The sequence below is a fragment of the Micromys minutus genome (genome assembly GCF_963924665.1).
Source record: "Micromys minutus genome assembly, chromosome: 7".
NCBI lineage: Eukaryota > Metazoa > Chordata > Mammalia > Rodentia > Muridae > Micromys > Micromys minutus.
Window position 1 is genome coordinate 41672831 of NC_137976.1, and position 26959 is coordinate 41699789.

The 26959-nt window shown below is 40.4% G+C and overlaps 1 protein-coding gene across 1 annotated transcript in view; it reads left to right on the top strand.

Moving 5' to 3' along the window:
- Nucleotides 1–2183: 2183 nt before the first annotated feature.
- Nucleotides 2184–26959, top strand: part of ALCAM (activated leukocyte cell adhesion molecule) — a 185354-nt gene continuing 160578 nt past the window's right edge. The window contains exon 1 of the mRNA XM_080919645.1: nucleotides 2184–2360. Within this exon, the coding sequence (XP_080775771.1) occupies nucleotides 2288–2360 (73 nt within the window). The 5' untranslated portion in view covers nucleotides 2184–2287. The remainder of the gene's footprint in view (nucleotides 2361–26959) is intronic.

Genomic DNA, 26959 nt, shown 5'->3' on the forward strand with positions numbered 1-26959 from the left:
GAAGAAAAATTCCCCAAAGGAATTCTAGGAGAGATCCCATGAGTATGCCAGCGGTTTAGCTCTGTGCACCGAATGCAGAGTTAACAGGCATTTGCCTCCTAGCATTTAGCCTTCCTGTTGATTCATAAGATGCAAATGAAATGTAAATGTTAAAACCAAGTGGGAAAAACGATTTTCAGAGGAAAAATATGAGAGATCTATTCTATAATATTGTAAACGCGAGGAGAACAAGACAGAGAGGCGCTGAGGGGAAAAAAGAATCACAGCTGAAGACAAAGCTGAGTAATTTCAAGCATGGGAAAAAAAGATTCAAAGATCCGAGTCTGTTTGTGTGTACGCTTGCGCATTCGTGTGTGTGTGTGTGTGTGTGTGTGTGTGTGTGTGTGTGTGTGTGCACCAAGCTTCTGCCCGTACATTTAGATACCCCCATTTCTCATCCCAAGTAGGTGGTGGTTCCCAATTTTTTTTTTGAAGACAGAGCCTGGTGAGGCTAGTTAGCATTCTCTGCTGGAGACTGGTTTCACACGGGGGAGGGGGGTGTGACCGTGTGATGCACCTAAGACTATTTAATGTCCTTGCGAGGTGGTTCAGGGACCAGGATTTTATTATGCTGCGGGCATAAGAGTTGTGATCCTGAATTCCTGAGTTAGAGCTACCTAGGGTCCCAACAGCTCCACCCTGGTGTTTTAGAGGAAAATATTCCTTCGTGCTTTCTGCCTGAACTGAAAGTGACGAGGCTTCCCGATGCTACGCCTGGGAGGTGGTTCAAGCTTTAAAAATTGCCTGAGAAGCCCTGTCCATCTGCTGGATGCCTGGCTTTCTGGAAAGGACCAGGAGGGTTGGCTTTTAATCTGAGTAACTCTGGGTTTTGTTTTGTAACTTAAAATTGTCGCCTAATTAAAAGTAAACGTGACTTTTTTTTTAAAGGGACGTTTGGAAAATCAGCGCGGCGACATGTGTTATGATCTAGAGTCCCAATTTTCACTGGGAAGGAGATAGGGCGAAGGGGAAGCACAAAAATCTCTTGTGCTTTTTGGTACTCGATATTTGACTAAATGATTTGCTTTGATAAAGTGTGCGGCAGCCAGTACTAGGGGAACAGATGAACGGCGAATTCGAGAAGGAGTAGCCTTTAAAAGTGGGGGAAATTACCCTCAACCACCAGTATCTGTTTCCGTGAGCCTCCGGGTGGAGAATCTCCATCTTAGCCTGCACAGTCCTAGTCCAAGAGGATCCACTTCACCTACCACTGAACTGCCCCAACAACTCTGCAGAAGGTGAAGGCGGTACCATCGCCGAGGAGAACAATCCCTAAGGAGTGGGCCAGTGAACTGAGCTTCGGGGTGCAAGAAGACAGCTATGTGGTCAGGCTGGGCGGACCGCAAATGGTCTCAGATTCTGCATTTTGGGGACGCTGAGAACTCCTGGCCAGAGCCAGTCCTGGGTGAATCAAGGCTGCGGCGCCCCTGCTCTCAAGCCCGCTCCTCATTGGCGGGCGTGTTCGTTAGGAGGCGGAGTCAGGGCAGCCCCGCCCACCGGCGCGCGGGGGGCCTGGGGCATCGGGCTCTCCTCCCACCAAGGGCCGCCCGCACAGTCTCCGACTTGGTCTTGCAGCGCCTCTAGGCTGCGGATCGGCGCTCCAACCACCTGCTCCGCGCTGCCGCCGAGGAAGCGGGGCGGGAGGGAGGAGCGGGAGGAGCGGGAGGAGCGGGAGGAGGAGACAGGCAGCTTACACACGCCTTCCCGTCCTCCACTCAGAGCAGCCCGAGCCCGCGGCCAGCGCCACTGCTCCAGCTGCCGCCGCTACAGCCTCTGCCTCGGCTGCCACCTGAGGAGACCCACCGTCCAGACCCGCGGCACTGCCCCGCCGACCCTTCTCTGCTCCGGGTGAACTGTACACCGTGCAACTTTCATTGCTTTTCCGATCCTTTGCAAGAAGAGAAACTACTAGAAGACTGCAGCCAGAAAAGAAACCGGGTCTACCTTGACAGACCACTGAAGCGTCTCTTGGAATAAGAGGGTCGCCCGTCCTGGGAGTAGCAGCCAAAGACACTGAGGGAGGGTGTGGAGGGGGGAGGGAGGAGTTGCGGGTTCCGCGTGGAGGAAAGTTGCGTGTGGCACAGACCCGACGGCGCAGCGTCACAGCCCCAGGGGGATCGTGTGTCTTGGAAAAAAAAAGTCTCTCTCCCCCTAAAGCGAGACCCACAGCAAGCGGGCCCCGTGGGCCCGGGGACGACGCCCCCTCCTGCGGCGTGGACTTTGTCGGTGGCCTTCTAGGAGGAGGAATATGGCATCTAAGGGGTTCCCTTCTTGCCGTCTGGTTTTCTGCCTCTTGATCTTCTTCGCGGTCCTCAGACCAGGTAAGCTTTTGGCCTCTGAGCAGCCCCACTGTTGCGGACCGGGGGCGGTTCCCTGGGTGGCCTTGGGCTGTGCGCTCTAGCGTGTGCTTAGCAAAGTATGGGAGCCATAAAGGCGCGCAGGGACACGGATCTGTCCCTGGGAACAGTCACCTGTGTCACACGTTTTGACTGGTCTGCTCAAGTTTGGACAGTGAGATTGAAAACTGAGCACATCTCCAGGAACTTTGGGTGAAGCTTAGCTTGAGGGCGCAAGAGCCCCCAGGCAAGATCTGTTGAACTCTCGCCTCTGCACACGGTCCCTCCGGTCTCGGTATCAAAGTACATTTCACTGCACGCCACGCTGAGCAGTTTCCTTTCGCTGGGCTTTGAGGTGAACTAACTGCCTGCACTTTGTCATGATAAATCCCCTAAGTAACTTCCTCTTGATCATGCTGTGAAGACCTGGAAGGGATGGCGGGGCGGGTGGGGGAGTCTGGGGGGGGGCGATAAGGAGGGCTTTGACTATCTTTAAAAAAAATTAGCACTAAAATAGCAGCTGCATTGTCTGGTGGGTAGCTATGGTAGAGTTGATGGAAGCCGAGTCACGCAGCGTGGACTGGATTAGCAGCCAGGTTTATGAGCCTTGAAGCGAGGGATTTCTTGGTTTCCACGCCCAGTGTTGGTGCCTCAGCTCTCACTTCTCAGTGAGTCCTCAAAGGAAAAAAATGACAAAATTCCCACCAACCAGGATATCTTGCGGGGGGGGGGGGGGACACCCTTTTCTCAACCTCAGGGGACATCCCTAACCCGGGTTCTACCAGCTGACCTGCTGGCTGACATGCCAAGGTCCTGCCCGGCTTGATCTGCTCTCTCGGTCATTCATCCCTGTGGCAGGTACTTTTTCCCTAGGGAGCCTGAGGATCTAATTCTTTGAAGTTTTGATTTCCCACTGTTTCCTGGGTAGTTGGGGGTTAAACTACTCCCCGATATTTTGGTCTCTCTCTCTCTCTCTCTCTCTCTCTCTCTCTCTCTCTCTCTCTCTCTCTCGGAAAAACAGCTCTCACTTTCTTTTCCATCTTTTATTCCTGTACAACCCCCTCAGTTCGCTAGCTGAAGCCACAGAGTGTTGAAGGCTCTGAATCCTTTCGGGAGGGGGAGAAAGTAAGGGCGACAGGAGTCTGAGAGCCTCAGGGCTTGGGAGCTTCTGCTTTGTGTGTGTTGGGGAGAGGGTGGGTGTCAGAGTGGGGGGAAGGTTGCTTCTTCATATCTCTATATCAAAGTTACATTTCTGGGTGAGGTAATGAACTCACTGTTTCTGAGGCTGGGAAAAGGATCAGTGACCAATCTCAGGCTCTGGGGGCGGGGACCCTAAAAGCCTGAGTAGAGCCTGATTTTAAGGCGGCAGGTGGGGCAGAGCAGAAACACTCGGGCTACGAGCCCTGGGCACCTCTCTACTCTTGCAGTGTAGTCTCACTTTTTCTGGAATCCCAGTATAGGATGGGGGAAGGGCACTTTGGAACCCATGGGAAAACGGCCAGTTTGTGAAATGTGAAAATACACACGCCCATCTCCCGTGTTGGCTTTAACCCTCTCACACCTGTCTCTGAGGCTGTCTTCTACACTCCCACCCCCGGCCTGCAGCGCATAGCTCTTAACCTTTACATGCGGTTGAGCTGGAATTTATTTTCAGTTGGCCCCGTCGAAAAACAGGTTTTTCTTCACTCGGAACTGCCAAGAGGGGAGAGGTTCCGCTTTCAGACCTGATGGCGGTTCTTTCTGCACCCACCGGGCTCCTGTCCAAGCCACCAGCTGGGAGCTTTCCTGCAGGAGCGCGCCTGCTGATGCAGGGTCGCAAGCCACAAACCCTCAGACTCGCTTTTCCCCTGAATGATTGCGCTGGCGTTGTGCGAACTTCTCCATGGAATGTCAGAGTGCTTTATAATGAAAAGACTGTAGTTCTAAAGGCACTGTGACTAAAGACACAGCCAATCCTAGACTGCAAGTGTGCCTCCTGCAGTGTCCTCTGCGGAGCAGAGCCTTGGAAGTGAAGTGTTCCCTAGCTTCATCCTTGGGGCTCATTTCCAGCCAGCCTCCCTTCATTTCTAGAGCAGTTTAACAGTCTGTCTCAGTTGCCAGGGGACAGAAGCTGCTCCCCCAGGTCTTTTGACTGATCGCCCCCACAGTAGTCATTCATGGTTTTGGGGCCTCTTGTATAACCTGTTTTTTAAAGGAAAGGTAGTCAAGACTTCGACAAAATCTGAGTATGATAAAGGCAATGAAGTGTGTGCTCAGCATCCTAGGTGGCAAAAAAAATCTCATTATTCTCGTAGAAAGAGCGTCAGCCTGTGGTGACATTTTGTACTGCTTTCAAGAAAGCTTTTCTTGGTTATTTGCAAGGAGGAGTGGCATTGTGGTTAACTGTTTCTTCCCTTGAGACCTCTAAACACAGCCCTTCCTGAGATTTTTCTTTTTTTCATTTCTCCGAATACAAGGTTCACTCTAAGACTTAAGGATACAACACGCTGTTCTCAGCGGGGTACCATGTTTATCAAGTTATCTCTAGGGTTGGGGAAAAGTCAGTCACTCAAATCAAGTCCTTTCAGATTACTCAACCCAGATTATTAAAGTTTATTTATTTTCCAACTGCAAACTGCTTCATGGCCTCTATAGGCTGTTGTTTGCTTGATTGATTTGATCAAAGAACAGTTTATAATATCATGGAGAACTGTTTGCAGCAAATTGCTTTTCTAGGCTTGGCTCAGGAGTTAGGTCTACATTCAGGCACTGGAACAGGACAAGAAACCTTTTGGGGCTTCAGCATTCTTAGAAAAACAGAAAACAAAACAGGGGAACAGTGAATCTATTCCTTGAGACGTCCTCCAATTTGGACAGTTTCTAGTATTAAAGTAAAAATATTTGCCCTAGCAGATTTATTTTCCAGTCTTTTGTTTCTTATACTTCCTGTCTGGGAAAATTTTATTTGAATTGTATTGCTAGAAGGGCCTCCGTGTGTAACCCAATTGATAACTTTCTGTCTTTCTACTTTTATAAAAAAAAAAAAAAACTGGTGAGAATGTGTTAGGCTTATTTTTCCAGGTCAATTAGAACAGTTTAAAAACAAAATGTGACGGGGGAATTGGTCTCTCATTCACCTAGGAGTGGGAAAGGTTTTAGATCTTAGAAATCCTGGCAGTGTAGCCATCGGCCTCACTGTTCACTGCTTGTGTAAGTCTAGAATTAGGAATAGATGCTGGCTTTTTCTAGAATGCCCTTGTAACAAAACTTGTTCTACTCAAACTAATGATGCTCATATGATACAGGGATTGGAACACACCTTCATAGTTCATGTCCTTTTTTTATAGCTATAGACATCCAAGCCGTTTTGCATTGCTAGTTCCCAACGTTTCTGACATTTTAGGAGATCCAAGCTCACTGTTTTTGAGAAAGCTATTCATATGCGAATGCGCATTTATTGTCAGCTTCTTGAGGAGTAGGCAGTGAACCAGAGCCCACTCAGCCTTCTTAGGTTCTGCTCATGTTGAAGTTGGTATTCCAGAGTTCCATTCCTACCTGTGCCATCTAGGACTGCTGTGACCTTGAGAGCTAGTGTGCTGTCCCTGTTTGTTTCCCATCTGCAAGATTCTTTTTCTATGTAATGCACGGTTCTGATTGTAGTGAGATTAACCATTCCCTAGAACTGCACTTTTGAAGTTTTTGGCTGTAAGATGTGCTATATTAAGAACTTTAACATATTGCTAAGAAAACATTTTAATCTACTCCAATTATCACTTTATCATTTTACTCAAAGGGGCCAAAATATATCTTCCCATTCTTTTTTCTTAGTTCTTTTTTTTTCTCATTCAACCAATTCTCATAGCATTAAACACAGATTTGACAGATACCAAGGGTGATCAGAGTTGTCAGCATGCTTTTGGTGTGTAATAGCAGTATATTTAAGGTAGTATTTTTGAATGTTTTATGAGCATAGTCCAGACACACCTCTTTCTGTTCTGACCATTTGCTTAGCATCAAACAGGATCAAAGAGGTTCTATAATTCAAGCAGACACATGCTGTTTATATCCGGAAGTATGGAAGAGAGCCATACAGGTGCCCCATGAGAAAAGTAAAAGTGCATCTGTGCTTTTGTTTGGGCAAGACAACTCAGTCCCTTCAAAGTGTTAAATTTCCTCTTGGTTGTTAAGTTTTCACAGAGCTCCATGCCAATGCTGGCATAAGACTCGTGTGACGTATAGAGCATTACATCATTTATTGGAATAGCAAAGACTACCAAGAATATTTTCTTGGGAATGATGATAAATTGACGGTTGTTTGATGATTACTATTAAATTTCAGAACATTTTATTCTCAACAATGACTAAAAAGACTAGAAATGTGTCTGTTTCTTCTTTTATGTACTTCCTTATTTAAGCAGTAATTTCATTTCCCAATGTAGAACTATGTGAGATACACACACACACACACACACACACACACACACACGATTATTACATGCTATTTGACAAAGTTGTAGCCTAGAATTATTAAAGTACTCTTACTACATATAAAAGGTTACCTATTTCTAGAGTTAGAAATATTTTCATTCTTTATATTCCTTGTTGTTGAATAGACCAGCATATATTTCAGAAAAAAATATGGCTCCAAAATGCTGAGATACTCAGTAATTGTTTTATGGTAACCTATTATCATTGCCCTTTATTGTAGTGTATGTTCCAAGAATGAAATTAGCTTTTAATGCTTCTTATTTATCTAGTCATTTCTCAATTACCCGTTGCATCGAAGGGGAAATCAGAGTTGCAGGCAGTGCATGAGAGTTCTAATGAAAGTATTATTTAATGTGGCTTTAAGTTGAGCATGCCTCTATCTGGTCTTCTAAGGATAGATTGTACTGAGTAATAATGAAACCAAACCATGTGGTGAACAGATAATTCAGAAATTATATGTCAACTCTGCCATTGAGTCTGTTATCTTCTCTGTTTTCTATATCCCTTCAAAGAGTAATGTGAAGTCTTGGTCAAAGTAAGATATAAGACTAAAATCATCATTATGTCCAATTAAGTTGTATAGTTGTTTCATATGGTAGAAAGATCGTGGAGTTTTTGCCAGATACAAGGAAAACATCCTATAGCTACATTATTTCATCAAATCTTCAACTGTACAATCACACGTCACTCACTTAAATGGACAAAGTCACACCTTCCAGATTGGGTAGCAGTTTGCCTTCACTAAGTGAACAGTTTCTTAGTAAGTTTTTTCTATTATGTTATCTGAGCTTCTGTGAATACATGAAAAGGAAATTTCTTTTTCTTGATCTAAGTTGGCTTGGCAAGTCGGTAGGTTCATTCTTTAAAGGCTGTGCATATAGCTGCTTTTTAGTAAAAAGAGTAGTGCATGTAGTGGATTTTAAGGTCCTCACAAACAGTGATAACAAGTAATGTAAAATTTATAACTAACAGAGGAGAATGGTTTAGAAGAACTTCATGACTACTTTATTGAGATGGATGATGTCAACAGAAAAGTTACCTAAATTTGTTTCTTAAGATATCAAGTGGCATTCCAACTCAACATTTTAGGGACATACATCCAAAGACACTCTTGCTTCTCAGATAGGTGAAAATAGACTTTTCTTCAGTTCTAAGAATCAATCTAAGTGCATTTTATGTTGGGTGCAAGAACTGTGCCACTGAACTGCACCTAGCCTGGTGGAGATTCCTATCCTGCTATGTGGGAGTAGTTTGCGGGCCTCTAGGCTCTCTCATTAGAACTGTAAATACTTGCATGCAATTTCTGCTTTTATATGAAGTCAGATGACCAAACTGTGTCTTGACATGTCCCCTTTCTAGCACTTACCTTTTCGGTGGCCTTTGCCCCACTGTAATAAAGTGTATATTTGTTACTTTTATGATTTCGCATGTTATCTTCATCTGTGAGTCTGTTAGTCCTACAAAGCAAGAGACACCTGCAAGCTTCTAAGCTTTTTTCTTCTTTACATGAAAGCCATATGCAGAGATTTGTATGGAACATCACCACCCACTCATGAGTTGAAAAACCTCTCTTCCTAAAGAACTTAGAATTAGAGGTATATTGTAGCTCGCTGAGTATTAAACTAGAAAATATAAGCATATTGAAGGAAGAGTGGTCTGTGGGAGTAGAAGGAGACTGAAAACACACAGCCTCTTGAAACGCAGGCAACTAGCATTCTCCAGGTACTTCCTGTTACACCTCTATATCGCACTTTGTGGTCTTTTGTGCTTCCCGTAGTTAATCTTTATTAATCTTTCTGTGTTAGTGAGACTGATACATTTATCACGAATAGGATGACTGTGACCACTGCAGTAAGCAAGGCAGAATCAAACTGTGCCTGATGTTCTACTGGGCACAATTTTGATTGTCCAACCAATTGACTGATTGATTTTAATGTCAGGTTTTTAGATTTTGTCTTACTTGTTCTTTTTTTTTTTTTTTTTTACCATATTCTATAAGTATGTTATAGTTAGGAAAGTGCCATTTATTAGGATTTTGCATCTTTTTTTCTTTATTTGTGCTGCTGGGAGTCAAACATAGGGCCCTGTGCCTACCAGACAGGCACTGAAACAGTTAAATTCAGTTGCCTCCTTTAAACTTCTGAAGTTTGGATAACAGCTCACTTATATGGACCATCTGCTCCATCTTGGATGCTGAATATCCTCCAAAGGGCTGTGTAGAAAAGGTTTTGTCTCTGGGTGGCAAAATACTGACAAGTGATGGCATTTTGGAAAAGGATCTCCTATTGAGGACCCTAAAAATTACTCAAGGCACAAATTATGAGCAGCATTCTTGCCTAAGTCCCTTTCCTCTTGGTTTTCATTTTTCTCCCTGGCTCATGGTGTTAGCCATGTAGTGTACTCCTGCTGCGAAAATACTGGGTCACCACAGGCTCAAAACAAAGATGTCAATCGAATTCAAACTACAACCTCCAGAACCCTTACCCGAAACCTATTCTCTTTAGAAGTTAGTAACACAGAACTAACAGAGCATAAATGTTACTAACTCCTATGTGTTTACTCTATGGCACTTAAATATACATAAATATATATATTTATATATATTCCATATATATATATATATTCAAATTATACGTGTATTATTTAACTCAGCAGTTCCAGTTCTAACATAAGTGTTCATATGGGAAACAGTATCTGGTAGGATGTTTACAACATAACTAAATGCACATTGTTTTTGGTTTCAGGGTTTTAGGTAGTGTGGAGCAAACATGCCAGCCATGTCTATGTGCACATACATATACACATTTGCCACTCTGAAAAGTCCACATTCTTAACCTTTTAATATTCAAATGCCAGGTATAATGAAACAGCACCCACCAATATAAGCTTGCTTCTTTTAAAGTACAGGAAAGAGAAAGTTGTAGTAGCTTGGTGTTGTAGTGAATTTGTTCACCTAGATACATTGTCAAAGGGGCAAAATGTAAGTGTTGGGGGAGGTTTTGTGTGTGTGTGTGTGTGTGTGTGTGTGTGTGTGTGTATGTGTGTGTGTGACAGATACACAAAGAGATTTTACCAGTGTTTTTCATTAAATAATCTTACTTTAAAATTCCTAACCTGTGAAATAAGAATATTGAAGGTTTCGTGTTAGGTAGAGAGAGAAGAGACAGAGACCAAAACCTATGGCATGGCATGTCAAAGGAGAGGCGCAGGTTAGTTAGGGATCTGTAAATAAAGAATCTGATATAGTAAAAGGTCAAGTTGTTGGACAATCCTGATTTAAAACTCACATGCCTACTCAACATATGTTATATCCAATAATTGTACAGTCCTTGGAGTGTGCAGAACGAAGCACCAATGTTCTGGGGTGAGGAAGTGAACTAATTACTCTACAGCTAAGAGGCTGTCCTGCCAGCACCGTTTTCTCCAGGGAGTAGAAGCCTGATCCAAGCATGTAAATGGAGGTAGAGAGATTTCTAGGTGCTGGGAACATTCAAAACAGTAGAGAGCAATTTGCATGACAGCAGCTGGGTCTGGTTGGGATAAGGATAAGTTCAGAAAGGATTCTGAAGGTGTATCTAAAGCATGTGCTGAGAAGGAAGCAAGCCAAACCAGTAGGGTAAGGGAGTGGGTGGAAGTAGGAACTAGGAGACTTGGGAGGAAGGGAGGCAGCTCAGTCCCAGGAAGTGGTTCCTGTCTCTTCTCAGGTGACTCTAAACAAGCTTTAAGAGTTGACACAGACACTGAGGGGTTCTTGAGGTTGTTTAATACTTCCCTGACACCTGCTAAATTGCTTGCCAATGTGAGGCTCAGAAAGTCTACTGTGTCAGACTCAGAAATTGCAAGTACTCACACAGTGGCACAGGTTTGCATACACACCCCCTCCTTTAGAGGGAGTGAAGACTCACTATACCTACAGGTTGCACATTTCTTTGTTCTTTATGAACACAGTCTAAAGATTAAAACACTGTGTTGGGCAGGCATGTTTGCTCCACCCCACCTAAAACCAAAACAAGAGAGTAAGTTGACAGTCATAATATGTTTCTGGAGCAAGTTCTAAAAATAATCTAAAATTTCAAAGGGAAAGCTTTAGGACTCCTTGTTATTGCGGAATAACTTCCCAGTGTAGGTAGTAGGATACACACTTGTGTGTTAACCCATTCTGCTTGGTACAGCCACTAGGCATCTATTAAAGAACTGGACAGCTCTAGCTGTGGTCCAGCTTTCAGGGGCTTTTCTAGCGTTCTCACATTTGTCTGGCTTCTCATTTGTAAGTTGAGAATGATAATTACCATGTTCAATTAATGGGAATATTCCAAAAGGTAATGAGGTGATCTGGCATTTCCCCTTGCCCAACACATTGGAGTTTCAGTTGTTGCGAATGGTTTGCATTCCATTTTCAGGAATAGTATTAAAGCCATAATAAAATCTGAGCATTATTCTCCTTTATTACTGGTACTTAACAACCACTTCTAATATTAATATGATTTTAATACTCAATTAGTTAACAGGTTTTGTTGTGCATAGCAATTTGTTGGAGGAATCTGCCACAGGGAGCCGATAGGAAGGACACAGCAGTTCGTGAAGAAGGAGCTGTTTTCTGTTGACCAAACTATTGCATGGCTTTGTAATAATCTATGATAAATATTAAATTAGAATATATTTAACTGACTAGTAGAAAATATGTCTTTTTCTAATTTTCTAGATTTCTACAAGGCCTATCCCCAATCTGTATGCTTTCTTATTTTCTTTAAAACTCCCTTAATGTACACACCTACAGCTGTATTTTTGCTCTGTGTCAATCATCCTGTCTGTTTATTTACTTTGTAACTGGATTGCAATGGAAGGTATTGCTCAGTTTGGGACATGAAAAAGTAGATTCTTTTTGTCACCCCTAAAATCTCAATGGATACTGGCCTCCTGTAAGGCAAGCGACCATATCATTGTGTCTTCCGTTGTAAGGAAGAATTTCAGAAAATGACTTCTGTAAAAGACTGTGCTGTGAAACTTGTTTTCAGGTGCTACTGTCCCATCTGAGTAACTGGGCCAGTCGCCTCACCCCATCCCCCAAGCATCCTATGCTCTGAGGATGACGTGTCTCTTGCTCCAATTGGACACAGTAGAGTAGCTGGAATTGATGATAAAATATTGCTACACATAAAGCTCATTCAATCCTGTGGTTGTCAAGGTGTAAGCTCTTGATAAATGTGCATGTTGTTTATATACTTCATCTTTAAACTTTCCTTTCCAGATATAATTAATATGCTCACACTGGTATAGAGAAGAGAAGCCACAGATTATTCAAAACTATGAAACTGCTGGCTATAGTGTCTCTCCTCTTCACGTTTTCCCCATAAAATAAATGGATTTTGAATGTAGGTTTCTAGTTATTGTTTATTTGGCAGGACTTTGAGTCTATTCACTATAGACAAGCCATGTACAAACTCCAAGACTATCCTTTAATTGCAATATCATATTCATTATGATAGAGTTTTTATCTGACAACGAAACAACACTATATTGCAAACCTGGAGCAACATCTAAATTTGAAAGTAAAATGAAAGTTACAAATAAGACACATTATAGTCTATTGTTCAAGGTGTCTGAGAGCAACTGGTTAGGTCATGGGTGTGTAAGTAGGAGCTCCATGTGTGTATGAACAAAGGATGATTTAAGTGGCCTCTGTAGATTAAGCAGGAGTACAGTGACATCAGTATAATAGAAACTAAAGAAAATTAACATGGTGTGACTTCTCCTGAATGTCATTCTAACCTGACTTTAATCAAATCCTCTTTTGCGGCCATCAGAGGGATATCAGATTTGAATTGTATTCTGTAGCTGCCTGCTTACAGTACATCATGGCTTTTCTGTACAGTTAAGGTAAAGATGAGCTTTTAGCCTAGCACTTAAGGTTCTCAAGACTTTCTTGCACAGTCTCTATTGGAATCCACGTTGGAGCAATACTTTTAAATATCTCATGCCCTTTCCCTTTTCTGGCTTGCTTACACACATCTCTGGCCTCTTACACTGCAACATCTCTCCCATCCTCATGTGTCCCATCCTTTAAGTGAATGAGTGGTGTTTCCAGCTCTAGGAACAGTGGTGAGGTGTTCCTTCCTCCAAAGAGTCTCCCCGAGCATTCTGTCCTGTGCAGCTCTGAAGCTCATTTCACTGTTGCCCTTTGCCCATTTATTCTTGTTCCCCTTTGTTCAAGAGTCCTTATATTCCTGGAGAAAGGACATATGATCTCAAAATCTTTCCCTATTCAGTGTATCTAGGAACGTATTTCCCCAGTACCTGTACCACTGAATAGCTGAATAAGTAAAGAATAAAATCTCAATTCTTTGTAATCCAGAAGAAATATTTTTATGTTTGCATTTATTTATGTAGAGGATAAATCTTGTATCATGGCATACATGGAGTTGAGAGAATAACAGAAATGAATCCATTTTCTCATCATATCATGTTGGTCCTCAATGTGGAGTTTTGGTCATCACACTCTGTGGCACATTTCCTTAATAACTTACCCATCTCATTGCTGCAGAAACATATTTTAAATAACAATTTATATTCTCATGTGAATAAAAATAACCAAAGATGGTACACAGTTTCTTTTAGAAATATAGGAAATTAAAAAAAAAATTCTTTTCAGTCTTAAGAGCACTCAGGAGACAGAGATAGGCAGGTCTATAATACTAGCCTGATCTACGTAGAGATTTCTGGGACAGCCAGTGATACACAGTGAGACTCTGTTGCGTACAAATAATATAAAATTCCATTTCTTTATTTTTTTAAAGTTTTATTTTATATTTTCATAGTGTGTGTGTGTGTGTGTGTGTGTGTGCACCCAAATACAACTAGAGTTGCCTGTGAGGACAACGTGCTGGAGTCAGAGATTTCATGAGCAAATTAATCAGTCATGTAGGTACATAAACACATTTACCATTTGTTGGGATTCTGTAAACCCCACCACACAGTTAACCTAGCAACAGCAGATATGCCCTGCCCCACAGTTACCTGGCACTATAAAAGGGGCTGCTTGCCCCTTTCTCTCTCTCTCTTACTCTCTCTTCTCTTGCCCTCTTCCAGTTTGTCCCTCCTCTCCCCATTTCCTTTCCCCACTCTCCACGTGCTCATGGCCGGCCTTATTTCTCTACTTCTTTTTTCTCCTTTCCTCTCCCTCTCCCTCTCCCCCTGCCTCCCCCCCCCCTCTGTACTTCCATGGAGCATAAACCCCCCACCCCATCTCTACTCTCTTCGTCTTTTTTCTAACATTGGTGCTGAAATCCAGGACATCTCTTTTCTTTCATTGGTGCCGTGACTCAGACATCTCTATTCTTTCTCCATTAATTCCTATCAAATGTAGCAGGATAACATATAATTTGGAAAAAAAATATTTGATGATACGTTTTGCAAATAAATTGTAATGAAGACTCATCAACAAATCTTCAGAAAATATTCAAGACTGGTCATGCTGGAAAAGACCTATAGTCCCAGCTCTGGAGATGCTGAGGAAGGAACAGGTTTAAGGCCTGTCTGAGACTGGCAGTGAGGTCTTGTTTGTGCTGAGAGATGATATTTGACATTTACAGCACAATAGCTGGCAGGATAACTCAGTGCACAGAGGCTGCTGCCACCAAGTTTGCCTGGTTAGGACAGTTGCCATTGTCAGCTCTGAGGTAGCTTCACAGTGACTCAGGTAGTCCTCCATGCTTAACCAGAGGCTAGGGTTTGAGTGCGGGCTCCATGGGGGCGGGAGGGATTCATAGATAGAACTTACTTAAATCAGTTCTCACAGTAAGTTTTGTCTGCCTTTTTATCCTCTGTACCATGTATTTTTATCTCTTTCCCCAGTTTCCCATGATTCCTCTCACTACCCTTTAGACCTTGGTTCCTCAGAGACCTGTCATCCCAGAGCAAACACCTGTTGGTGTTCCCTTGTGAATGGTGGGGTTTTCTTTTCAAACGCAAGAGCTTCATGTAAACTCAAGTTATGTTCCTCATTATAAAGCTCGAGATATTTGTAGACACGCTTGTGGGCAAAGTTCTGCAGAGAAGATATTTAAGAAATGATACCGTTCTACTTTTGATCAAACTCAGTGTCTACAGGTCCAAATGCTTTTTCCAAACTTCATCCTTTAACCCCAAAGCAATCAAAGGAAGTCTGAGCAAATTACCCTGTGAACATCATTGTTTCCAAGTTTCAATCAGCCTGTACTTAAAGTCAAGTTAATCAATGATAGTTCAAACTGATAAAGTCTTGGTTTTCCTTGTATACTTTCCACCATTTCATTTCTAAAATAGAAGTGTGGTGATTTCTCCATGAGTAGCAAGAGTAACTTGGGAGAAATTATGTTTTCCGCAGTGAAAGGTATTAGTCCCTCCGGATGTTTCCAAATGAAGTTATCGCAGAATGTCAGGAGGAAATAAAAAATATAATAAAGAATTCTTTCTGCCTACAAAAAAGAAAAGGAAAAAATAGAAAGGAAGAGTTAAAGAAAGAGAAAAAAAAAAACCTTGAAGCAAAGCTCAAACACTTGAAATGTAAGGTCGTCATTGCTTACTTTTTCTTGTTTATCTTGCCTTCTATTATATATTGCCCAATATTATATATTTATATTGCCCAATCTATTAGCTTTTCCTCTTCAGATGTTTCAAGATACTGGAATGTACCAGTGACTCAACTGCAGACTTGGCGTGCATATTCATAAACCGCAACCTTTATTATTGAAGGCTTTCACACATAATAAAATGAAGAGAAACTTAGGTAACTGACCTTATGCAAACATTCCACGTACCTCATTACTCAGTGGCTGAACCGGGGACTGTGTAAAGTGAATGCATGCTGGTTTACCGCTGTTGTGTCTGTAAAGAGTCTGGATCATAGGTGTGTCCTGGCTACAGATGACAGGGTGACAAGGAAGGCTGGGGAAGAAACAAAAGACTCAGCTTAGGGTTTGTACTTAGTCAGGTGAGTCACTGTGCATTTTTCTATCAGTATTGTTAAGGTGATAGTAGACAGTAGCCTTGTTGGCTCCCTTCCATGGTAATTGTGTGGTTCTGTTCCTCTGCCATATAAAAATAATCACTTCATCATCTCTGCTCCGTATTATTTGCACATTATTTGTCCTCATAACTATGCATTATTAAGAGCTAACCATGTAAAGCTTTACAGATTGAGATCCCAAGTGATAGTGGACCATAAATAAAGTAATTGAAATACTGAAATAAAAAAATGTTATAAGCAGAGTGTGAAATTAGGTTAGACAAGGAGCAATGTAAGCTCTTTTTTATACCGTGCTGAAACTATGTAACTTTAGTAATTTACCATGTTTCTCTTTAAGACAGGGGCTTGCTATGTAGCCCAGGCTGGCCTGGACAATGTTCTTGCATAATCTCTTTAGAATTACAATTGCTAGTGTGTGCCTTTACATCTAGATAATTTTTTTCATCATGTTTTATGGCATTTTTCATAATTTATGTAAAGCTGTATAGAAGTTGAAGTTGGCCTGCAGGTAGATAAAAACCCATTTGGCTGCTGAAAGCAAAAACTAATTTTTAGACGTAGTTTGATACTTTTCAAAAAAAGATCAGGCACCACTATTTTTGATAATACTGCAGAATATGATAGCCACTTTTCTACCTGAAGTATTTTCTATGTTGGCATACTCTGAGTAGAGACTTTTATGATTTTTTTTCAACTTAGCAATTCATATGAAAGAAGAGTAATACTGATAAATTTAGTGAGAAGGGCTTTGCATTCCTTATCCATAAAGTAGTAAGAATGGAAGGTTACAATCTCTAACTCTGCAGATTTGCTTTAATGTTTGAGTCGTTGAACCTAAAGATTTGTGACTAAAGAAATACTTACTTAAGAAAATATAGCAGCACGTGACCAATACAGATGCAGATACTCACACCCAGTCATCAGACTGAACCCAGGGACCCCAATGAAAAGAGTTAGGGAAAGGACTTAAGCAGCTGAAGGGGATTGCAACCCCAAAAGAAGAACAATATCAACTAACCAGACCACAAAGAGCTCCCAGAGACTAAACCAACAACCAAAAAGTATACATGGAGGGAGCCACGAATCCAGCGGCAAATGCCTTATCTGACATCAATGGAAGGAGAGGCTCTTGGTCCTGTGCAGGTTTGATGCCCCAGTGTAGGGGGATGCTAGAGTGATGAGGTAGGAGTGGGTGAGTGGATGGAGGAGCACCCTCATAGAGGCGAGAGGAGGAGGAGAGGGAGGGATGAGGTGGGGGACAGTGGAGGCGTAATCAAGAAGAGAAATATCATTTGAGATGTAAACAAATAAAATGATTAATAAAAAATTTTTAAAAACTTAATAAGAAATCATGTATTTCTCATTTGTTCTTTTTAGCTGTAGAGTGGGTTCATTTCTAACTTAATAATTAGATTCAAAATGGTTTACACAGCACCCTGTGGATCTTGACTAATGTGAAATGTGTTTTTAAACAAGAGAGAGATAAAGAAGGTATAGACTTGAGTGTGGAAGGGGAAATGCAGCGGCTCTGTCTAGGAGAAGTTGAGGAAGCAAAAACAGTGATTAGAGTATACTGTATGAAGAATTATCTTCAATAAAAATAGGATTTACATAGTATGAATGAAACAACTCTATTAAGAGAAAAAGAAAAAAAATATCTAAAACAAGTTACCCAACTAGGCAAGCCCCATACTGTCTCTAAGCCTATTTCTTCATCTGCACAGAGAAATGAATAATAGTAATTACTGGAGACATCTGTTGAAAGAACAAGGTGAGAAAATGTTTAGAAAGTGATTAGCAAAATGAAGGCAAATAGGACAAGCCTGGAGATGCTGGCTATTGTTGTTTTTGCTTCCTTTGTTATTAACATCTTAAGGAGAATGTTTTAGTATAATATGCCTTCTAAAGAGAGGTTAGATATTCAATGTACTAAACCATAATAGAAAAGAAGGGGATTCTTACCGAGTAGAAAATTGTACTGTTATAATTATGTTTCTCTTTATTTACTACACTATGAAAAGGAAGAAAAACAGGGTGACAGAATTATGTGCATTTCTTTGATGATACCAAACAAAGAGTAAAAGACATTTTGAAACCAGTTCATTACATGTTTGCCTGTACACATCAACCTAAGACTAATGTACTTATTTTAAATTAAAAAATCAGAACGCATGTAGATATGATCTTTAAAGATTTGGTGACAATCATAACATTTTTGTTACTGCTCTTTCCTTTTTTTTCCCTATGACATGTGTTAGCATTCTGACTTAAAATAAACTTTAAGAGAGAATTGAAGTGATTCTTCATTTTCATAGGCATATAAATTTTCAGTCTGTAAGATAAGGCTGCTTAGATTGTTTTTGATTGGTTAAAAGAGTTGTGGATAGAGATTTAACTGACAAGATATCAACAGAGAGAGAACAGGTCAGTGTAAGAAGTTCCCCTGTGAGGTGGCATGCAAAGACACTTGAGAAAAAATGGTGAGAAATGTGACTTTAAGCTTTGCATTGGTAATTTCTGAGGCTAGTTTTAAATTATGCTTAACTGAGTGAATTATTTGACAAGATTTTGACACTCTATTCCTAGAGAGAGTTTCCCTTAATTCATGAAATATTACTAATTAGGTTTTGACCAAATTAACTGGAAGATGGTGTGTGCTTACACACACCCAACAATGCTCAAATAAAGTGAGTTCTGATAATTCTCAAGGTAAGTAAATTGCTTAACATTGTTTAACCCTTTGCCTAACTTAAGATATTCTGAAAGCCAGTGTTTAAGAGACAATCTTTGCCATGAAATATGTTACAGAAAAAGATATGGGGACCAGGGTTGAGGTTATTTGGTTTATAGTGTTTGAAAGACTATACTTCTATATTGCAAATAAAACACATAAGATCATAACAACTAAAATTAAAAGAAACCTAATCTTTATTTCCATAAGAAGCATCGAAAGATTAGTGAATACCATTTAATTAAGATTATCCAAATACTAATCATAAGCTCATTCAAATATAGAGGATCATTAATTTGGGGAAATATTATTATTGTTGTTATTATCATTATTATAATGATTGTTGAGTTAAATACTTTGCCCCATTCTAAGTGAAGTCTAGGCATTTTCAAGAATATTTCTCACTGTGTAGGATATAGAAATATTGTATTGCTATGCCATTTTCCCAATCTATACCATTTCAAAGCATAGCTATCGATCGCATAAAATATTTGTCTTATTCTAACTTACTATTTTAAGACATAGAAGAGGATTAAGTTTTATTTTTTTGTTGAAGGGTCACTGGAGCAGTATTGCTGAGCTAAACACTATGACATCTGAAAAGTCTTTTTTAAAAAAAATTATTTTATTTGTTTACATTTTAAATGATATCCTCCTTCTTGGTTACCCCTCCACAATCCCACAATCTCATCTTCCCTCCCCCTCCCTTTGCCTCTATGAGTGAGCTCCTGCATCCACTCCCACCTTTGGGCAGGACCAAGGGCCTCCCCTCACACCGATGTTAGATAAGGCCATCCTCTGCTACATAGGTTTCTTTCCTTTCTTTCTTTTTCTTTCTTTCTTTCTTCCTTCCTTCCTTTCTTTCTTTCTTTTTTCTCTTAGAACAGCTCAGCAAAATAAATTTTTGGTTTATTGTTGGACATTGTTTCACACATACATCAAACAGGCCTAAAAAATAAACAGCAACTTCATAGACAAAAATAAAAAAGAAGAAGAAGAGGAAGAAGAAGAAGAAGAAGAAGAAGAAGAAGAAGAAGAAGAAGAAGAAGAAGAAGAAGAAGAAGAAGAAGAAGAAGAAGAAGAAGAAAGAAAGAAAGAAAGAAAGAAAGAGAAAAAACCTTTTTATCTTTTATCTTTGGTCTTTTTAAACATCTTATACAAGCCAACTACTTATAGTATAGCTAGGTACATACACAAAAAAAGTTACTGGAATGCTCAGAATAAGATTTTGTTGTTATTGTTGTTTTACAAGGTGTATTTTCTTCTTTGAGATTATAATGAACATGGTCACACAAGGAAAGTCTGAAGTAGGATAGAAAAGGCTCTGGGGGCTGGTTCGGTCACCATTATCATTAAACATGGCTGACCCCTAACAGTATGTACAAAAATATATAAAATTTATATAAACAAAATTTCCTTTTAAAATATTTTTAAGAAATAAAAAGTAGGGCCTGAGAAGTCTTTTTTTTTTTCTTCCGTGTTGCCAATTCATGTTGTGGCTTTGAAGGTTAGTGAAGAGCACATGTCATCTGTGGGTGGCACTGCCTGCTGTGGGCGAGTGGGGCCTGCTTCTCTAATATAAAGGTAACTACCTTTAAATTCTGAGACGGGAAGTGGAGGGTGAATAGGTCACGGTGCATAAGGTTAGCTTTTCCTCTTTCTGTCTAGTCATCCTCATCGGTCTTCTGCTTCTGGGTGTGAGCACCATCATCCTCATCATCCTCAGCTACCCTCTTGCCCGTTGCAATCCCTTTCAGTTCCATTAGTCCTTCCTCTAGTTCTTCCATTGGGGTCCTGGGCTCAGTCTGATGCTTGGGTGTGAGTATCTGCATCTGTATTGGTCAGATGCTGTTAGAACAGCCATTAACAACATTTATTTTAAGTTTTAAATTGATATGGAATGCATGCATAACTCATCAGATTCAGAGAGGCTCCAAAATACTTCAGTCTCTGCATTGCTAGCATCTTTGGAACCTCTTAGAACCATTGCTTACAAAATGGCTCTTGGACGATAGACAGTCTAAGGAATCGCTTTGTTCTTTTTAGAATTTACTTTAGCATTGAGAGTTACAAATTCTCCTGGTTTCCAAACCTTCTTTTGTGTCTGACATTTTGTTTACAGGTAGGGAAAAGCTAAGTAGAAAGATATTAGACTTTGAGATATATGTCAGCACGTTTATAAAGAACCAACTAAGAACCAGGATAAATATACATGTATACCTAAAAGAAATATGATAAAATTAAGACAAGATGTAAACTCGTATTGTTTAGCATATAAAAATCCAGCAAACACCTGCCTGGAGGTAATCAGCTATCCCAGAGTGCTTTTCACTGATGTCACTCATCAAGTCCTGAAACTGGGCTGAGTCAAGTGTAAAGGTGCCTCCAAGTTGTGAGCTGGGCTGCATGTGTTCCAAGGCATTATGACTCTGTTCAAATCACAAAACTAGTCTAACCACTCCTAAGCTAAACAAAATGCCTGTGTTTTTTACAGAACAGGTCAATGTGTTTGCTCAGCAGGGCATGTTGCAATGGCCAGCTGTTGTAATCTCAATGAATACGCTAAGAGGTTGCCTGTAAAACACACATGGGAAAATTCAGATTATTGCGTAGATAATTGAAGAGGGTATGGGGGGTAGTAGGTTGCTTGTGATTGCTCCCCTGTTTCTCCCATGACACATGTCTCATTACCTGTGAGTTGATGCCTCAGATAGAGATACAGAAAATGAATGTGGGACAGCTCAGGTCACCTTAGGTGTCCTAGGTCTTGAGTCTGCTGCTGAACACACAGTCCCAGTGTGTGAAAACACTGTCCACAGTTCTGGATAAATACCCGTTCCCCACACTTCTCTTGGTCCATCATCCCCCTTCAGCAGAAACATGGACAGGCCTCTGCTTTGCTGTTTACAATCACTGAGGTGCCAGACAGTTCCTGGGACTCCTTCATCCCGTCCTGATTCATAAACCCCAACTGAAGAGAGCATTTTAGAGCTTTTGTCAGTATTAAAGCAGACAAGCAACTAAAGAACACAAAGAAGACATCAAGCAAATTCCACAGTGTACCCATAGACATAATGCTTCATATTCCAGAGTAACAGGCTGTGCACATGGAGCCACACTACTAGAGCTTCCTTGGCTATGTATGGATTCATCGCCATAGCAACACTGCTCTTTGGTAGTGCCATTCCTTTCCAGCTTGGTATCAATTGTGGCCGTATCAAATCTGCATCAAGCCATTGTCTGTATTCTGGAGAATCATTCCGTGTTGTCCGAAGCTTACAGAGCTAACCGTTGTTTCTCCAACGCCCATCACAATGGCCTTGTCCGAAGTAGTAGTCATTTCATAACTGGCGAGGAAAGTAGGAATTTGATGTTACTGACCATGTTGCACAGATTTTGTTGTTGTAATTTCTCACTGTAATTATAGTCATGAGAAAGGAAGAAACATACAAGCGGGGGATGCCATGGAAGGTAGAAGTAAGGTCTGGGGACCAAGTTAGTCCAAGGGCAGGAAGAGTATCAGCTCCCCTTTCCTACCCTGTAACCTCTATCTCCACTCTTCCTGTGTGCCATCCCGCATTGATTTTAAGGGGAAAATGACAGCCATTCACTGCTAAATTTACCCTTTTTTGCTGTTCTTGTTGTTGTTCACTCAGAAAAGTAACCAACACATTTTGCCTAGATCTGATTCCAAAGTAACAGGGGAAGGACTGTGGCTGGCTCAGCATGAGTCTGGTGCTAGGTTAGACCAAACAACTGGAAAGGAAGCAGGGAGAGCTGGCGGTGTTCTGTGCAGGTTCCGGGAGACCTGGAGAAAGGACGACTGGGAAGACAAAATAGTTTAACAGGTAGTTAGGCAGCCATTCCCTGTAACTTAGGTCAGCTTCCAGGTGTTCAGGAGTCCAGCCGCCGAAGAGGCCACCGACGTACAGGGCAAGCTGGGAACTGGGTGTGGCACTTACATTGAGTAGCCAGGAGGGGCTTGCACTTCTGGAATTTGTGAGCCTCAGCAATAACAACAGACACCTTGTGCGGAATGGAAGAGTGAAGAGGCAACTGAATGGGGGAGGCTGAACTTGGAAATAAGAAAAAGACTGATTAGGTCTTAAAGTGAAGCGAGCCGTTATGATAGGCTTAGCTCTCAGCAGTAGAACCAGACTGCACAGGGCTCAGAGCACGGTACGAGAGCGGCACAGTCAAGTTAAATTCACGTGTTAGGCATAATGAAGTGTTGGGTAATCGCTCTCAGGATCCAGTAAGTAAGAGTTAAAATGCAATCGGACCAAAGTTCGTCATGCTGTAAGTCCCTGTGTCTGTTTCTTTCCCCTGCCTCGTTCATAGGCATGGTGCCTTTCATTATTGACATGGCCTACTCCACAGAGAATATTCAAGGAAAAGAGATTGTATTGATGTCTTAGTAGTTTTAGAGTTCTTTTAATAATGTGTAAAGTAGTTCCATATATATATATATATATATATATATATATAGAGAGAGAGAGAGAGAGAGAGAGAGTGTGTGTGTGTGTCTCGGGTGGGAAGAGAGAGTGAAGAGAGAAAGAGAGAGAGAGAGAGAGAGAGAGAGAGAGAGAGAGAGAGAGAGAGAGAGAGAGAGAGAGAGAGAGAGAGAGAGAGAAACGGGCTTATTAAAGGGTCAGTATGATTTCTGTTTGTCGAGTTTAATTTTCTTTTAATTCATGTCATCAAGTCCCCTATTGTTAATGAATTTTTTATAGTAATGTTTTGTTACTTTGTATAATTAACAAACACACTACCGATTGTGTCTTTAGATGGCCCTGTCCTGGTGATATTTTTAATAGCCACTACCCTTGCCTGGGACAGTCTGGGAGTTGTAAATTGGCATGGAAATCCAAAGCAGGTTCTTGTTTATGCACAGTATGAATTAGTTATATATGGGACCATAGTTTGGTTGGTTTTTGTTTGTTTGTTTTGTTTTCCAACTTTTTTCTTTTGGTTTCACTTTGATTTTTTTTTTCACCTTCAGTTGTATCTGATGCAGCTTATACAAAGATAATGGTTGTTCCGTTAACTGAATACCAGTCTGTAATGAAAAAAAAAAAAAAAAAAAAAAAAAAAGAATGCAGCTGCTGTGTTGACATTCTGGATGCTTCTAAGTAAATACAATTTTTATTAGAAAACAAAAGAAGATTGATATAACACGTGCTAAAGATGCTGGAGCTGAAATGTAATACTTTGCCCAACCCATGGTCTTCAGAAGATTATAGTGCAAACAAAACTACAGTGTGCCTCCTAGAGCTGTGCTTTGTGAAAGTTGTGCTTTGTGGATGGCCATTGCGCTGTCCCTCGTGCATTATAAACGTTGCTCTTGATTTTCTTCCAGCATTTAGCTGGAAATGTACATGGAGACTTCATAAAGGCACATCCTAGTTCATTTTTTGAGTTTCTCCTTTTAGTTCAATCTGTATAAACATCACTTTGAAAAAATAAACCACAGGTTTTGCGGGTTATATGTGCGATATATAAACTGAATCTACCCAAGGTACTAGAGTTTTTGTTTAATAAAAATGTCCATAATATATCCGGTTTATTATGTTGAGTTGATAATAAGGAATAACAGTAATATTAAGTGACTAACTAAATCTCAAAACTTATGCTAATGATAGAGAAAAACAAATCAATGATACAGTATCACAGGTCCCTGAGGTCATGCTTTGTGACTTCTACTTTGCCAAATAATTGTCGTATCAATTTTCCAATAATGGCAAAAAAGCCAAAAACACTCACATAAAAATTCAATACTATTTATCTAGTCAATGTATCATAAATATTATTTATGAAAAATCAATATTTACTCTATAAATAAAAATTCATTCATATTAAAAATTCTAAGACAGCTGAAATTTTTATGTTAAATTAATAATCTACCAATAACTGAAAATACCCACAACAATGAGTAGGATTATCTATTGAAATTGATATGAGGTCAGTACTTTACATTTTTTTTTTTTTTTTTTTTTTTTTGTAACTAGTAAGAGTCAACCAGTGTACTGGGTAGGTGTTGGCAAGAAAAGAATGGAGAAAGTGTCTCTCTAGACAGCTTATGTTTTGGGAGTCTGGTAGTTCTCAGACTTGGCCATGCATTAGAGTCACCATAAAGCTTATTCAAATTGACTTTTAAGCCCAACTCCTAGAGTTCCAGAGTCCCTATTTGTGACATGGGTGTGTGAAATTTGCATTTCTAGCATCTTCCATATGCTGCAGAGAAGGCTTGTTCTGGACCCACACTGTGAAAGCATCTGTCTGGGGAGGGGCACTGTTGTCTAAATGCTGAGATGCCAGCTAGCCCACTCTCTATCAGCACAAACCTACAACATCCACTTCAGTTAGTGATAGCCAGTAAGAGAAATCAGTTTTCCGTGAATCCAATCTGATATCTGCATGCCGTTCAAACTGTGTAAGTTAAACAAAATTACTAACATTTCTACAAGGTCGAGTAAATAAAATTTTCAATGACAAAGGTTCCTTGTTTACTCAGTAAAAATATTTCGCCAGATTTATGGCCTAATTTCCTGTGTCATCATGGCTGTATTTTAACATAAAGCTGTTCTTTCTGATCTTTGGTAAACATCCAGTCTTCCATAGTCTTTTAAATGTGATGGCCAGTGGTTCCTTTATTGCAATAATTAAGATGGATACCAGCGTGCCAGCTGGAATGACTGGACTTGTGTTTAGTGTGTAAATTATTTCCCTGGTATGAAAGCCTCTTTTACAGCTACTGCTTTAGTCCTGTCTCATGCATCCTAAGCCACTGGCCATGGCATGATTCAGAACACTGTTTATAAAGAAGTTGGTCATATTTACCAGTTTTGGATTATTATTAATTCATATCTATACTTTTCTTAATACCTGGGACTGCCTCTTATATTACTTCTGCCAAAGAACAGGGTAGAAAAAAAATCTTCTAAGATCTATAAACCTAATTTCTTGTCTTTTCCATTCATATTTTTATTTAGTCGCAGTTCTCAACTCTCAGGCTTATGACTCTAACATAACCAAGGGTAGGTTGCTCTCAGTGGGTAGGAGTGAAATGCCAAATGTAAATTTCTTTAAGATACATCGGAAAGCCCATTAAAATAGAGATAGAAAAAGACTTGTAAAAAAATACTACTTAGGGCTGGCCACCTTTTATTTTATTTTACAAAAGAATAGATGTACTTCACACTCTAGAAAAGTCATTTTTAATTTTTACAGTTTAGCTTCAAAGGAAACTGAATGCCTGTTATCTTTCGGGGTTAGGTTAGCCCATCGCTGCTATGTTTGTACTATTCTTCTTTCTTTTTAAAAATTACAGATCTAAAAAATATATAAATTACACTATAAATTTGCCAAAGAGTTGTTAGTCACCATGTCAATACTAGGTAAGTAATTCAGTAAGTTGATAAGGAATTCCCAGGGGCAGTGCGTACATACTGTCACAGGTTCTTCTTAGCCCACATTCATGCTCTGTTATCCTTTCAGTTTCTCATTGGGTTTCACTGAGGCAAAGAAACAAGCAGTAAACCTAAAGAAACAAGCCAAGGACCATACTGAGTCTGTGTCTGCAGTATTTCCTTTTTGAGTATTTTATGATTTCAGTTTTATCTTGCTAGTGGTATGATTTTGGACTAATGTTTTAGGTTAGTCTTGTCCCTTTCTCCAAAATAGTGCAAAACCTGTGTTCTCTGGAAAATCTAAATGAACTGTTCACACAAAGACAACAAGACTCACTCTGTTTGCAAAACTTTGGCTCCTTTTCAGCATTTGCCTTGGGCTGGACAACACAGAGCACTCTCACTTACTGGCTAAAATTAACTTGCTTATCAGACAGCCTGCACCCCTTTGTATGACACCGTTCTGAAGAGCAGCTAGACTTGCCCTGGATCTCCACACCCTCTTCCTCGAAGCCACTACCTATCTGTATACGACATGTTACTATCTTTATTTTTATGTATCTCCTAGTATTGCAGCACTAGGAATAGAAGCCAAGACCTGGCCCATTCAAAAATCACTCTGGCAGGTAATAGAGCTTTCAACCCATTTTTGTCTACATTTTTATGATGATTTTACATGTTACTTCTCTTCTTAAATTCTAACAGCTGACTGGAGTAACTACATAGTGCTATTGTATAGAATAATAAAACACTGTAGGCAAATGTAAATATGCAAAGGAAGAATGAGAAAGTAAATATCGTTTCTTTAGATCCTCACCACTATGACAGACAGTCTTTGTTCTAGCTTGCAAGCATTTGAGACCTTTTATTCTGCCCCTATAAAGCAGAAGTAGGGTTTTCTTTTTTGTTGTTGTTCTTTGATTTTTAAATTAGGCTTTTAAAACTATCTTTGAAATCCAGTGTCTGAATGTTC